This window comes from Pan paniscus, chromosome 9, assembly GCF_029289425.2.
Source record: "Pan paniscus chromosome 9, NHGRI_mPanPan1-v2.0_pri, whole genome shotgun sequence".
Taxonomy (NCBI): domain Eukaryota; kingdom Metazoa; phylum Chordata; class Mammalia; order Primates; family Hominidae; genus Pan; species Pan paniscus.
The window spans coordinates 95,338,699-95,353,113 of NC_073258.2; the positions used below are offsets into that span (position 1 = coordinate 95,338,699).

Below are 14,415 nucleotides of genomic sequence, written 5' to 3' on the forward strand. Positions count from 1 at the left end.
ATTAATAAAGTTGGCCAACACAGAATTGTTTCAGTTTGAATTTGGTAATATTCAAAGGTATTTTAATGTGAAGTAGCAATGTAATAGTTATTAATACTCTTACACTAAATTTAATTGTATGAAATACTTTTATTTTTATGATCTCATCTCAACCCTCACAGATAAAGAGTCAGGCATTATTATCTCTGACAAATGAGAAGGCTAAACCCAGAGAAATTAACTGCTTTATCACATAACTAGTGACAGAAACGGGACTAAAACCCATGATGAAAACTCAGGCTATTTTCAATAAACCACAATGAATTTTTAAAAAATCTCTGTATATATCTCCAAAATTCAAATCTTTACAAACAAAAGATATTTCCACAAACGATTTCTCTTCAAAAACTTCAAAAATGATATGCACACAGTTCTCACTGATATATCCAAGAAGGTAGGTCAGAATACTTTTCAAATCATAATACTATATGTTTCTGTAGCAATTTATGAAGTATTTTCTCATGAATTCTCTCATTTAAGCCTCAAAATTAATCTGAAAAAGGTATAATTATTCCAATTATACCAATGGCAAAATTAAGGCAAGGCTCAGAGAACTGCTGACTTGCCCAAGGTCACACAGCTAGTAACGTCCAAGGACTTGAAACTAGGGTAAAAGACTCCAAGTCTAAAGTCTTTCCCACATAACTTTTTTTTTTACGATCTCGGCTCACTGCAACCTCCGCCTCCCGGGTTCAAATGATTCTCCTGCCTCAGCCTCCTGAGTAGCTGGGATTACAGGCATGCGCCACCACGCCTGGCTAATTTTGTATTTTTAGTAGAGACGGGGTTTCACCATGTTGGTCACGCTGGTCTCCAAATCCTGACCTCAGATGATCCCGCCAGCCTCGGGCTCCCGAGTTATGTGTAAAAGTGCACATAACTTTTACAGTCCTTTTATTTATTCCCATTCCATTCAAATTCATTTCCAGCTTATTTAATACTAGAGGAATTTACTCTAAAAATCTTAAACAGAACTGCATTGACTAATAAGAATTTGTCAGGAAAATTCAAGAATATTTATCACTTCAATAATTTAAGATGAAGCCTAAGAACATAAACAATACTATATCAATATATCAAATTACTGCAAGACTCCAATCTATAGCTGCATATTAGCTTCTAGTTAACAAACAGATAAATATTTAAAACATTCCAAATATCCTTTTTGATGACTAATATTTCTGTTGATAAGCAGGTTCCTTATTTACTGCTTATTAAATAAGTTTTCTTTTACTGTGATCACAGTTGACGAGCTTTAGAAACCCCAAATAACAAGGGATTCCAGAAGTCAGGTGCTTACAGTGCATCTGCAGTACTCATTTTTATGGTCAGTCAAGCTCCTCTGGGACCAGGTTCTTCTCCAAGAACCCCTGGGTCCTGTACTCAAATGTCAGAAAATGCACTCGATTCCAAATTCTAGAAATTCTAAAAACAAAATTACATCATAAAACACATTTTTAAAAAGCCTGCACGTATTTAACCAACATGATTTACGCTGCACAAGGTACAGACGTCTTAATTAGACTGGCAAATCTAGAAGTCTCATTTTCATCTAAGCACCCACTATACTTTTATTTTTTTAATGAACTGAGCATAGAAAATAATACATCTCCAGTGTACATCCTGTTTCCTAGTTTCACCAAGATGATTAAACTCCTATTTTCCTTTCCCGTGCTCTTATGGGAAATTAATGTATGCTAAATAAATGGGCAGAAAGGGTCACATACGGTTCTGGTTCAACACACAAACAACTCTAGATGTGCAGATATTTTTAAGTTGCACGCATAGGTTACTCTGGAGAACAGAGGCAATCCTGTATTTCCTATTCAAACCCCACGATTTTTTTTAAAGGACCTGGCTAGTTTGGAAAAGGGAACGGGCCCGCGTTTAAAGCGAGTGTAAATAAACAAACACGTGGTCTGCGGAGGAACACCTTTAGGCACCAGCAGGATGACTGAAAATAGCCAGGTTTGGGGAAGAGTGGCTGCCACCGCGAGACAACCCCCACCACATCTGGAGCTCCAGATTCCGTCGGGATTCCAAGCCTCAACACGCCCTCACCGCAGGGAACCTCGGAATCAGAACGCTGAGCCCGCCAGGACCCCTCCCCGGCCCACTCGGCCCGCTCTTCCCGAGGTTCCAGTTAACTCTGGGCTTCCGCCTGGGAACCTGCAGAAATAGGAGACGAATGCGATTCCTAAATTACCCCACTGCTGGACTCTTCAAAGCCCCACAATCGCGACCCAAGGCTGTCTTCTTTTCGGGAAGAAAGGGCAGGATCCGTGAAAAGAAAACAACACGGTCTGAACCTGCCTCTGAGAACCCGCAGGGCCGTAAACCTGAATTCCGCGGGAGAGAACGGCGTCCGTTTCTCTCGCGACACTTCATGGATAACGTAGACGCTTCAAGTCCAGTTCGGCTCTCATTGGCTACCGCACGCAGTGAGGGGGCGGGGAAAGTAGCGGCGAGGCCCCGCCCTCACGCAGGAGCCAATCCTGAGCAGGTTAGGAGACGAACCCGGAAGTGAGATGCAAGGCGGCGATTTTCCCTTCTGTCAGGTGGGTAGTTATTCCCTGTCCCGGACCTCGCTTTTTGATGGACCGGCGCCATCTAAGAACTCCTGAGCCCGTGGGGGTGGGTAGCCTGTGGACACAGGCCGAGCCCTGCAGGTCAGGCCGCGTCGTGGTCCCCAGGTAGGACCGAAGCCGCTTCTCCGCTCTTGGCTGTTTGGAAGGCCGCAGGCGGAGCTCGCGGGCCTGTGAGCTCCCGGCTGGTGGCAGAGTGCTGGAGCTGGATCCCCTCTCCCTCCCTCCCAGTCGCCAGACCCTCTACAGGTGTCGCCCCTAGGTCCTTGAGTTCAGCACATCTGCATTGCTTTGTGCTGAGAGCAGTAAGATGTATAGTGCAGCGAAAAATAATGTAGAACTTTTGAATTAGAACGTCTGCCCTTTCAGTTCCATTGAAGGGTCCTTGATCTAGGGCAAGTTGTTTTAATCTATCTGAACCTCCTTCACCAGTAAGGTTTATAGCCCCGCCTATCACTGAGTTGTTTGTAAGGAGTTGACATAGTTCGGATCTCTCTCAAAATAGGATATGCCCTTTAAGTTAGGAAACATACCCTGACATTCCTGATGGAATATCAGGAATATCATCATCAAGTCATCAGTTTTGTTTCTTAACTGTGAGTCGGGTAGATGCGCCTAGGCTTGGCTTTTTTAACTAAATATACCAGTAAAATTTTATACATAATTTTTTGTATCTGGATCTGTAAACTCAAAATTTATATAAGGGAGTTTTTATTGAAAGGAAAAGCATGTTGGGGGAGAGGGTAAGATCTATATTTGATATAATTACAAGTGAACTTTTATTTATTAGCATCTGTTAAGTGTTTAATGAATTGATGTATGGTCATTTTTGTGTTGCAAGGTTCAGGAATTAGTTTGAGAATCAAAGAAAAAGTGGAAGCTCCAGGAGAATTAATAAAACACAGAGCAATTCTGATTGGATATCTCTGATTCCAAGGGTGTCTCTGATTGGGTGACTGAAAAGCCGGATGGGCCTTAGGAATACTTTAGTAAAATTCTTACATTTTACAATAAAGTAACAGGTCCAGAAAAGTTACTGGACATGAGTAATACATTAAACTTGAGTTTAGTGCTATTGCCACTAGTAATAAAGTTTAATACCACATTAAGATTGTATACTGTTAAACTTGTGAGATTAGGTACCAAGAAATCTGTATCTTGGGGCTATGCCTAACTCTGGAACTTCTCAGAATCCATTCCAGGCAAAATCAAGTGACAAGACTTTAATTAAATGTAATGCTACACATACTTCTTAATGCCTTCTATAGACAAGTAGGAGATAAATATAAGTTAAATGTGGTCCTTATCTTTAAGCTTATAATCTTTTAAGGGGCTAAAACAAGAACAAAGTTAGAGGTGAAATGTAGCACCAAAAAAAGTAGGAAGCAGAAAGCGATCTAAATGAGAGGATCAAGAAAGAATGAAAGAGATAACATCAGAGAAGAGCCTTGAAAGACTGATTATATTTCAACAAATAGAGTTGGGAGGCTGGTAATTCGTATTTGTAAATTATCTATTGGTTATTCTCCTTTTCTTTAATTGATTAAGGTTTATATGTTGTGTAACCCTTTAAGCTGATATTGGTTTAAAAATTAATATGGCAGCTTAGCAGAATAAACATCAGTTCCTTCAGGAAGCCTTCTTTAATCCCTTAGGACTAGGGGAATTATGAACCTCCTGTATACTCATGGTTTCTAGACAAGGTCTTGTAGCAGTACTTATCATGTTGTCTTTGCCAGACACATGATGTCTTTGCCAGTCACCTACACTAGAGTAAGCTTCCTGAGGTGAAGACATGGATCTTGCTCATTATTGAATCCCAGTACCCAGAAGTTGGCACATACCAGACATTCTATTCATATTAGTTGAATGAAGGAATGAATGACAGCCAAAATTCAGTTGAAAACAAGGAGCCAACTAAGAACTATAGTTGCCTATCAATAAACAGGACCACTTTTTAAAGCAGTGAATTTTCCTAGGCCTGAAATTATCAAAGTAGAAATAGGATAATTAGTGTAGATGCTGTGATAAAGATATATGTACCGATGAGAGATTGGAACAGATGTCCTTTTGGGGGCTATTCCATCTTCAAGAATCCCTGATTCTTCGAAATAGTATTTTTAGGAATTAGAAGTTTTTATTTCTGCTCTATATTATCTGTGTGTCTAGTTTATAAAAATCTTGAATGCACCTGTCTTCATTGTATTAGTTATACTTCAAAATCTTTAAGCATTCATCACTGTTAGCATAACACCATCATACCTAAACCAGTAGATTAAAAATAATAGTTATAATAATATAATTGACTTAGAAGAAAACAACAAAAGTAAGAAGCATTAGACCACTATTAGATCATAGTTTGTTGTTTTCTGTCAGCATCAGTATTTAGTGTATGTAAGGGATATCATGAGAAAAACAAGAGTTTAGACAGGGTTTAATTGTATATGTTTGCAAGACTTATCTATGCAGTTGATAAAGCCTGAATTATTGTTTTACTAATAACTTTTGTGTTTGTGTTTTCAGATCTTGATGAACAAAGCAGTCATAATTCATCTCTAGAAAGATTTATATCCTGGCATTTGAAATGCTTTTTATTTAGAATAGTAGTAAAAATGGAAAAAGAAAAAGGAAATGATGATGGAATACCAGACCAAGAGAATTCCTTGGATTTTTCTGAACACTTTAACCAACTTGAATTGTTGGAAACACATGGACACCTTATTCCTACTGGTACTCAAAGTCTTTGGGTAGGCAATTCTGATGAAGATGAGGAGCAAGATGACAAAAATGAAGAGTGGTATCGATTGCAAGAAAAAAAAATGGAAAAAGACCCAAGCAGATTGCTTCTTTGGGCTGCTGAAAAAAATCGGGTAAAAAAAAAAAATTACAGAGGGAAGTGTGACAGTAGGAAAAGCACTGGGTTCAAGCCAGAAGACCTGCCTTTACTGTTATGGCCATCATACCTATCTCTTGATTGTGAGGACCAAATGAGACAATGTACATGAAAGCACATATTAAGCTGCAGAGTGTCATGCTAGGTATTATTTGGGGGTTTAAGGATAATTATCTATAAAGATAGCAAGCAATCATCTATATTTTAAAATCATTTATATAAAGTCATTAGGATCATTTAGGAAAGAGAGGATGGAAACTAACATTTATTAAATACTAACTATACCAGGTACCTTATTACATTATTTTATTTAATCGTCATGTATCCCTATAAGTAATATTCTTCTCTTTTATAGAGTAAGAAATTGAGATTCAGGAATATTAATTTGCCCAGGATCATCGAAGTGGAATGAACATCAAAAGCCTATTCCCTCTGCTTGGCCACTTCCACCTCATTTTACTAAGTTTCCCCATGTCTGTGTTAGTAAACTAATAACTAAAAGGGTCTTGCATTTTAAATAGCTTTTTAACCCAAGAGCATGCCACATTTAACCAGAGGCCCATAGAACAAACTAAAAATTACAACCTAAAAGGATGTTTCTAAGGTTGTATTGAGAAGGAATTGAGCTCTTGAATCCCTAGAATTCCTTATTAATACTTTATTCTTCTGTTAAAAGTTTTATTTTTAAAAGTTTCATACAGTGTGTATATTGGTGTGATAATCCTACAGAAAAATCAAGCAGTTATGTTTTTTCACAGATAACACATAAAATATTAAACAGAAAGCCTATGTTATTCATTGGACTGAAGCTTGTATGCAATAAACCTTAGTTGGACCAGGAGTAAATGTATGGTTTGATATTCAGAGAATCTCATTCTTAGAAGCAACAAAGTGTAGTTAACACTAACTTGTTCATTCTTAAATCAGTAGTCCTCTCCTCCCAAAAAAGAGATCTTAAATTATTTTCGTTTTAAAGTCATCTACTAACAAGTAAGTTTTTATTCAACTTAATTAAATCTAACACCACAAGACAATTTTGTTTTAGTTATTGTTTTGGTTTGAGTTGAGTTGAAAGATTTCTTTTTTTTCTTCTCAGCTTACCACAGTGCGGAGACTGCTTTCTGAAAAGGCCACTCATGTGAACACTAGGGATGAAGATGAGTATACCCCTCTTCATCGAGCAGCCTACAGTGGACACTTAGATATTGTCCAGGAGCTCATTGCACAGGGGGCAGATGTTCATGCAGTGACTGTGGATGGCTGGACGCCCCTGCATAGTGCTTGTAAGTGGAATAATACCAGAGTGGCTTCTTTCTTACTGCAGCATGATGCAGATATCAATGCCCAAACAAAAGGCCTCTTGACCCCCTTGCATCTTGCTGCTGGGAACAGAGACAGCAAGGATACCCTAGAACTCCTCCTGATGAACCGTTACGTCAAACCAGGGCTGAAAAACAACTTGGAAGAAACTGCATTTGATATTGCCAGGAGGACAAGTATCTATCACTACCTCTTTGAAATTGTGGAAGGCTGTACAAATTCTTCACCTCAGTCTTAACAATTCTAGTACTTTTCCTAAGTTTCTAAATACCAGTGCCTCCTGTGTGTGAGATGTATTCCCATAATCAAAGTTGACGTCAAACATCTTACTACAAAAATTCAGTGATATTCATTATAACATTCTTCCAAGTGAATTGCCTGACTTTGATGTCAAAATGTATTTGAAAGTAATTTGCATATATCTTTAATGATTTCTGTGGAGTTTGTGATTTTTTTATCAGAAATAATTTTAATGTGTGTATACTTAAAAACTTGACACGGGTTGTACAGAAACTGGTATTTTTGGTGCTGATACAAGAGAAATGTATTTTTAAATATCCCACATCCTGGATCTTTGTTGGGTATTTAGTATATTGACATATATTTTTATAAGGTGAGGTAACTCAGAACTTAATTTAAAAGTCTTAAATATTCTGATACAATTCAGCTGTCTTCTCTTCCTTACCATAGCCAGTTGCTTTCATTTTAAACCAGAGCAAGTAACATATTAGTGACTTGAATCTTCATAAGTTAAAGAAAAAAACAGCAAAAAACCTAGATCTTTGTCTTTTAGAACACAGACCATTTTCAGGAAAGCAGTTAGCTAAGTGTTTAATTCATGAATATTGTATACTGCCTCCCCTACCACAATTTACACAATCCTGTGGATAGTCCTACCTCACCCTGGTCAACCTACATGATCCTTAAGCTAATGGCGAATCACGATGACCTTGTAGACATGCACACAACTATACCTTTGTCCAACAGATCATAATATATCTGCTATCCAACTGGTTTTACCTGCCTAATCCTACTGATTTGGGCACTGCTTGTATAGTCTCTCAAGTTCACAGGAAATGTTGATTTTCTAAGGTCCTCATTTTTACAGACTATACAGGCAAAGTGACAGGGGAAAAGGAATTAGTCTAAGAGTAAGGGGATGATTATTATATTGAGGCTAAAACCACAAAGTGGCTCAGGCTTTAAAAAAAAACACTGTGGATAATGACAAAAAGCATAAGTAAAAATATTTGAGAAAAATAAAGTACAAGTTTTGAACAACACAAAAGGCATGAATTCATTTTTTACCTGTGTATGTCTTTCTTGGATCCAGAACATTATTCATCCAGCACGCACTTAGTTATTTAACATCTACTCTCTCAGTCTCTCCAGCAGCAATTTTGCATTGTCTTTCTAGCCCCTCTGTGATTATTCCCAAAGTTTTGTCTTCTCAACACCACAACACTCTAGGGGAAGGGAACTAAACCAATTGCTCTTTACTTCAGTTAAATTTTTAAAATGTCCACCAAGGCTTATCTCTTTCAAGCCATCCTATGTAACCCAGTCACCCTAGACTAAGTAATAATGTTATTTAATCAAAGATTAAATATTTATTTTTGCTTAGAACTTATTAGATCATCTCAGAAAAGTCAGAGATAATATATGAACTGAATCATCGTGACAACAGGATCTTGAGAGTTAGTGCTTTAGTTTATGTTGTGATCTCTTCCTAGGGAGATGCTTTGTGGCAAAGGTTGCTTTCTGTTTGATCTGGCCTAAGTTAGTGACACCAAATGACAGATACAGCTGACAGGCAGTGATGATAGAATAAGACCTTATTTATCCAAGCAGACTGCTGAATGAGGCTGCTTAGCCTGAAAGTCACAGAGCTGATGGCTCCTTTCTCACTTGAGAATGGATTGTACCCATGATTCCATGTAAACTTTCCATTTAAGTATGGAGCCAAAGAAGTCTTGTTTCCAATAAGGACCTAAGATATGTCTACTCCCTTGTTTTCAGACCTCAACACTCACTGATGCTAGAGAGCAAACTCTACACATAAGACAAATCCCACCCCTGAGGGCAGAATTTGTATTGTCTGCTTCCTTTATACTTTCCAGAGCATTTACTAGACTGCTCTGTGCACAGAAGCCAGTCACTAATTGTGCTTTGAAAGGATTACTTCTACTTTCCAGTTTAGGCAGGCTAAATAGCTCAGTTTACAAAGAGAATTTTCTCTAATCTTGGAAAGTCTATACAAAGACTTATTAAAAAATAAAATCTGAGTTTTTCATAACTAAGGGTTTAATTTTGATTAACATATGCTTGAGGAAGAGGTAATTTTTGTGAATGTTCAAGGTTCATAGTGTCATTCTTAGGCCTGAAGTGGAACTAGTTGCCTTTGCTTTTATGAATCTTAAATATGCTTTTCCAGGGAGCCTTCCAACCCACAGCCTACCACAGTGGTGGGATTTAGAGTCTTTATACTACAATATGAAGACATTTATTTGTATTATTTGACATCTATTACGTTATCTAACACTATGCTGGAAAATCATGATCAAAAGAAGCCCAGAGACTATACTGAGATTTATGTCCCATACCAAAATGAAATCTCTGGATCAACTCTTGATTCCTGATCAACACATATACCATCTTCGCCTTACCTGCAATGGCTCTAGGAATTTATGCAACTGCCTACAAAATAAGATCACCAAATCATTATGTCTTTGCTATAATTAGTTTAGTTTATAATAAGATGCTCCAGTCCATCTGTAGGATTATGAGATGACCACTCAATTTGTTCAATATGAAATGCTTTCTCTAAAGGATATTTAAGGTCTATCTTTATTAAGTTCAGAAGAGAGTAAACCAAGAAGGATTAAGTGTAGCTGATTGATGTTTTAAATTCCTGGAAATTTCCCTTTGAAACTCCAAAATTTTACTTCTCAGAACCTAAGTAGAAATGATCTAAATCAGTGCCAACACATAGAAACGTGGGCCTCATGTAATTTTATGTTTTTAGCATGACTATTTTAGATACCTCATATAAGAGGACTCATGCAATAAGGACAGAATTGTATTTTATGGCACACAAACATAGATAAGCAAAAATCCTAGTAGTTGAAAATCGTAAGAGCCATATTAAAACAAAAACAGGTGAAATTAATTTTATATATATATATGACAATACATCCAAAATATAAGATATATATTTAAAATTTTTTGAGATGTTTTACTTTTTTTGCAGTAAGTCTTCAAAATACAGGGTGTATTTTACAGCACATCTGGATTTAGTCACATTTCAAGTTCTCAGCTATGTTTGTCTAATGGCTACTCCATTGAAAGCACAGATCTACATGCCTGAAATCATTCCCTGGAGGCACAGAAGGATGATTACACAGAGCATTAAACTCTGAGTGAGACAAACTGAGTTCAAATCCTCAGTGCCACCTGTGGGTCACTTTGGGCAAAAAAAAAAAAAAACCCTCGGTTTTCTCATAGGTAAATCAGGGATAATATCTATCTTGTTGTAGGCTAGTTTGTTATTTAAATGTAAAAATCATATGGTGTTATTTATTTTGTCAATTTCTTTAATACTTTAAAAATAAATATCAATATGAAATACATCGAAATCATATTGTTTTTTAAAAAAGCTACGTGTTTATCAATGTCCTCCAGTCATCTTTTATGAATGAAATAGTCTCATCCGATCTTCATGAAAGTTCTTATATATATATAAGATGTGGTACACCAAACCTCTGTGACAATATTAATAGCTAACAACTGAGTGCTCACTGTGGGCCAACTATGCTGTATGTGCTTCACGTGTGTGATATCATGTGAGCCTCACAACAACTCTCTGAGATAGATATCATTGTATAAAAATGAAATCAGGTTTATAGAACTTACACGGATTGCCCATTGTCATGCCATGTGCGCATGATGGAGGTTTGTCTATCTGATTCTACCACCTTTCCTCTTCACCACACACTAGTATTTGATATGTATTTGTAAAGTTGATTAAAGAATGCATCATTTGGTGCATGTTTAGTGTATCTTCTTAAGTTCCTAGAAAGCTCATGTTCAAATGTCACAGCTTTTTACCTGTGGTGTTTTTGAATATTATCTGTATACCACCAGTTTGTCTATCACAATAACCAAAATTCCATTTTCTTTAATATTATTTTTATGTAGTTTATTTATAGTAGGGTTTGAGGACATAACAATTACTATCAGGAGCACAAGCAACTGCATTTGCTTTTAAAGCTGCAGTTTATATTTTTTGAATTTGGTTACTTGTATCTACTTTTAAATATGCTTGCCATTTATCCACATATGAAGTATATGTTGTACATAGGCTATAACTAAATTTATTTATTTTTTAATTTTTGTTTTTTTCTTTTTGAGACAGACTCTCACTATTGTCCAGGCTAGAGTGCACTGGCATGATCTCGGCTCACTGCAACCTCTGCCTCCCAGGTTCCAGTGATTCTCATGCCTCAGCCTCTCAAGTAGTTGGGATTACAGGCGTGCGCTACCATGCCCAGCTAATTTTTTATGTTTTTAGTAGAGACTGGGTTTCACTATGTTGGCCAGGCTGGTCTCAAACTCCTGGTCTCAAATAATCTGCTGGTCTCGACCTCCCAAAGTGCTGGGATTACAGACTTGAGCCACCATGCTTGGCCACTAAATCTATTAATTATATTCCCCTTCCATGTAAGATTCCATACTTATGTGCAAATTTCTTGTTATTGTGTGAAGAACACTTAACATGAGATCTGCCCTGTTAAAATTATAGTTCATAGTTTTTTTTTATCTATAGGCACAATGCTTGTAGATCTCTAGAACTGCAGAGATTCTAGATTGTACAGCAGATCTCTAGAAATTATTCATCTCGTATAACTAAAACTTTATACTCATTGAATAACTACTTCCCATTTACCCTTGCCCCAGATCCTGGCAGCCACCATTCTACTCTCTGTTTCTAGGAGCATGACTATTTTAGACACCTCATATAAGAGAACTCATGCAATAAGGAGAGAATTGCATTTTATGGCACACGAACATAGATAAGCAAAAATCCTAGTAGTTGAAAATCATAAGAGCCAAAGCAATATTTAAAAAGAAAACACGGTGGCTCACACCATCCAACATTTTGGGAGGCCAAGGTGGGCAGATCACAAGATCAAGAGATCAAGACCATCCTGGCCAACATGGTGAAACCCTGTCTCTACTAAAAATACAAAAAAATTAGCCGGGCATGGTGGCACACCCCTGTAGTCCTAGCTACTCGGGAGGCTGAGGCAGGAGAATTGCTTTTGCTTGAAACCAGGAGGCGGAGGCTGCAGTGAGCCAAGATCGCGCCACTGCACTCCAGCCTAGGCAACAGAGTGAGACTCCGTGTCAAAAAAAAAAAGAAAAAGAAAACGTTAAAATCAGGATTTTTACAACCTAATTTTAAGACTACCTATAAAACAACAGTATTAAGACAATGTAGTATTGGTGGAAGGACATGTGGATCCATAGAACAGAATAGAGTCTAGAAATAAATCCAGATATAGATAATCAATTAATTTTTGACAAAGGTGCCAAGGAATTCAGTGGGACATTCTCTTAAACAAATGGTGCTGGAACAACTGAATATCTTCTTGGAAAAAACATGAACTCATTTATAGGCAGAAAGCAGTTCAGTGGTTTCTTGGTCACGGGGACAGAGGTTGGACTACAAAAGGGCAGAGAGAACCTTTTGGAGGTGATAGAAATATGCCGTAGCTTGATCGTGGCAATGATTTTGCAGGTGTACACAACTGTCAAAAGTCACCGGGTTTTAAAGAGTAATACAGGGTTTTTGTACATAAGTTATATTTTTATGAAGTCGATTTTTAAAAATAGATATCCAGATATGACTAATTTTATTCTTTTATTAATTTCCATGGCAAGCATAAGATGACCTCATCCTCAAATTCTAGGGATATATCTTCAGGGGGGCCTGTTATTTTAAAAAATACATTTCACCAATTCACTGGAATTTTAAAATTCCAAGTAACACAACCTTTATAATCAGAACGACCAATTTCTCCATTAAATGACAGAATGGGAAACAAAATAATTGCTTTAAAATAATTAGTCCATTTGGCCGGATTCAAGAAATTTGAAAAGATGGCTAGTTACTATATAAGAAGGATTTGGTTGGCTTTTAATTTAAATCAGGACTGTTAGAACCTAGAAGAGGATACCAAAGTGGTTTTAGCATCTGCTTTTCCAAAGAAAAATGATAGCATTCAACATCCCATTGTTTATTCAGTTGTGCTATAAGACAAACTGAGATGATTTCTTCAGACGTGTTTTAGATCTATAGAATTAAACACAAGTAATATGAAGTAACCTATTTACTCTGGTAATATATTAAAACTTTTTATTTCTTTGATAAAGACTTCATTTTTTACATGAATGTGTAACTTTTTATAAGAAAACTTTAGTCTTGGGTTTTGTCTCCATCTAGTGGTCATGTTGGTCTTTTCCATTTACAGTCAGGCTTGGGTAAATGATGTATCGCCTATACTGACAGTGATCTCATAAGATTTTAATGGAGCTAAAATTTCCTATCACCTAGTGATGTTGTAGCTGTCATAATGTCATAGCACAACACATTACTCACATGTTCAAGGTGATGCTAAATGTAAACAAACCTGCACTGCCAGTCATGTTTACATACAACTATGTACAGTACACAACACTGGATAATGATAATAAACAACTATGTTACTGGTTTATGTATTTACTATAATATACTTTCTGTCATTATTTTAGGGTGTTCTTCCACTTATTAAAAAAAATGAACCGTAAAACAGTTTCAGGCAGGTCCTTCAGGGAGTATTCCAGAAGAAGGCATTATTATCATAGGAGATGACATAGGAATAACTCCATGAGTGTTATTGCCCCTGAACACCTCCCAGCAGGACAAGATGTGGAGGGGGAAGACAGTGATCATGATGACCCTGTGTTGGCCTAGACTAAGTATGTGTTTATGTCTTTGTTTCTAACAAAAAAGTTTAAAATTAAAAAATATATAAATAATGCATATTGAAAATACAAAAAAAAAGCTCATAGAATGAGGCTTTGTATAAAAAATACTTTTGCATAGCTGTACAAGGTGTTTGCATTTTAAGCTAAGTTATTACAAGGGTTAAAATGTTTTTAAAAATTAAAAGTTTATAAAGTAAAAAAAGGACAGTAAGCTAAAGGTAATTTATTATTGAAGAAAGAAAAATATGTTTGCATAAATTTAGTGCAGCCTAAGTGAACAGTGTTGATAAAGTCTATAGTAGTGTTCGGTAATGTCTTAGGCCGTCACATTTGCCCACCACTCACTCAGTGACTCACTCAGAGCAACACCAAGTCCTTCAAGCTCCATTCATGAAGTACACACTCTACAGGTGTACATTTTAAAGTCAACTATACCATATTTTTACTGTACCTTCTCTATGTTTAAATTTCTTAAGATACACAAATATTTCCCTTGTGTTACAATTGCCTACAGTATGCAGTATAGTAACATGTTCTACAGGTTTGTAG

At 36.8% G+C, this 14,415-nt stretch overlaps 2 protein-coding genes across 4 annotated transcripts in view; one reads left to right on the top strand and one right to left on the bottom strand.

Annotated features, from left to right (window-relative positions):
• Positions 1-2,417, bottom strand: part of MRE11 (MRE11 homolog, double strand break repair nuclease) — an 82,186-nt gene extending 79,769 nt beyond the window's left edge. Inside the window, exons 1-2 of the mRNA XM_008966413.4 lie at positions 2,246-2,417; positions 1,340-1,464 (exon numbers count right to left, since the gene is read on the bottom strand). Coding sequence (XP_008964661.1) covers positions 1,340-1,359 — 20 coding nt within the window. The 5' untranslated portion in view covers positions 1,360-1,464; positions 2,246-2,417. The remainder of the gene's footprint in view (positions 1-1,339; positions 1,465-2,245) is intronic.
• Positions 2,418-2,492: 75 nt separating this feature from the next.
• Positions 2,493-8,125, top strand: ANKRD49 (ankyrin repeat domain 49). Of its 3 annotated transcripts, none has more exons than XM_003813794.6 (3): positions 2,493-2,597; positions 5,148-5,494; positions 6,614-8,125. In XM_003813794.6, the coding sequence occupies exons 2-3, from the start codon at positions 5,237-5,239 to the stop codon at positions 7,073-7,075; spliced, it is 720 nt and encodes a 239-aa protein (XP_003813842.1). In that variant the 5' UTR covers positions 2,493-2,597; positions 5,148-5,236; the 3' UTR covers positions 7,076-8,125. The 3 variants fall into 3 exon arrangements, 2 of the variants coding, with proteins under 2 accessions (XP_003813842.1, XP_008964660.1); XR_001338650.4 differs by having other exon boundaries at positions 2,536-2,597; positions 5,148-5,662; positions 6,614-6,751; XM_008966412.5 differs by having other exon boundaries at positions 2,592-2,732.
• The last annotated feature ends 6,290 nt before the right edge of the window (positions 8,126-14,415 follow it).

Excerpts from the sequence above, each read along its gene's own strand:
- ANKRD49 (XM_003813794.6), top strand. The coding sequence starts at position 5,237 with ATGGAAAAAGAAAAAGGAAATGATGATGGAATACCAGACCAAGAGAAT. Across the intron at positions 5,495-6,613 it reads GGGCTGCTGAAAAAAATCGG|CTTACCACAGTGCGGAGACT; the intron begins GTAAAAAAAAAA and ends TTTTCTTCTCAG.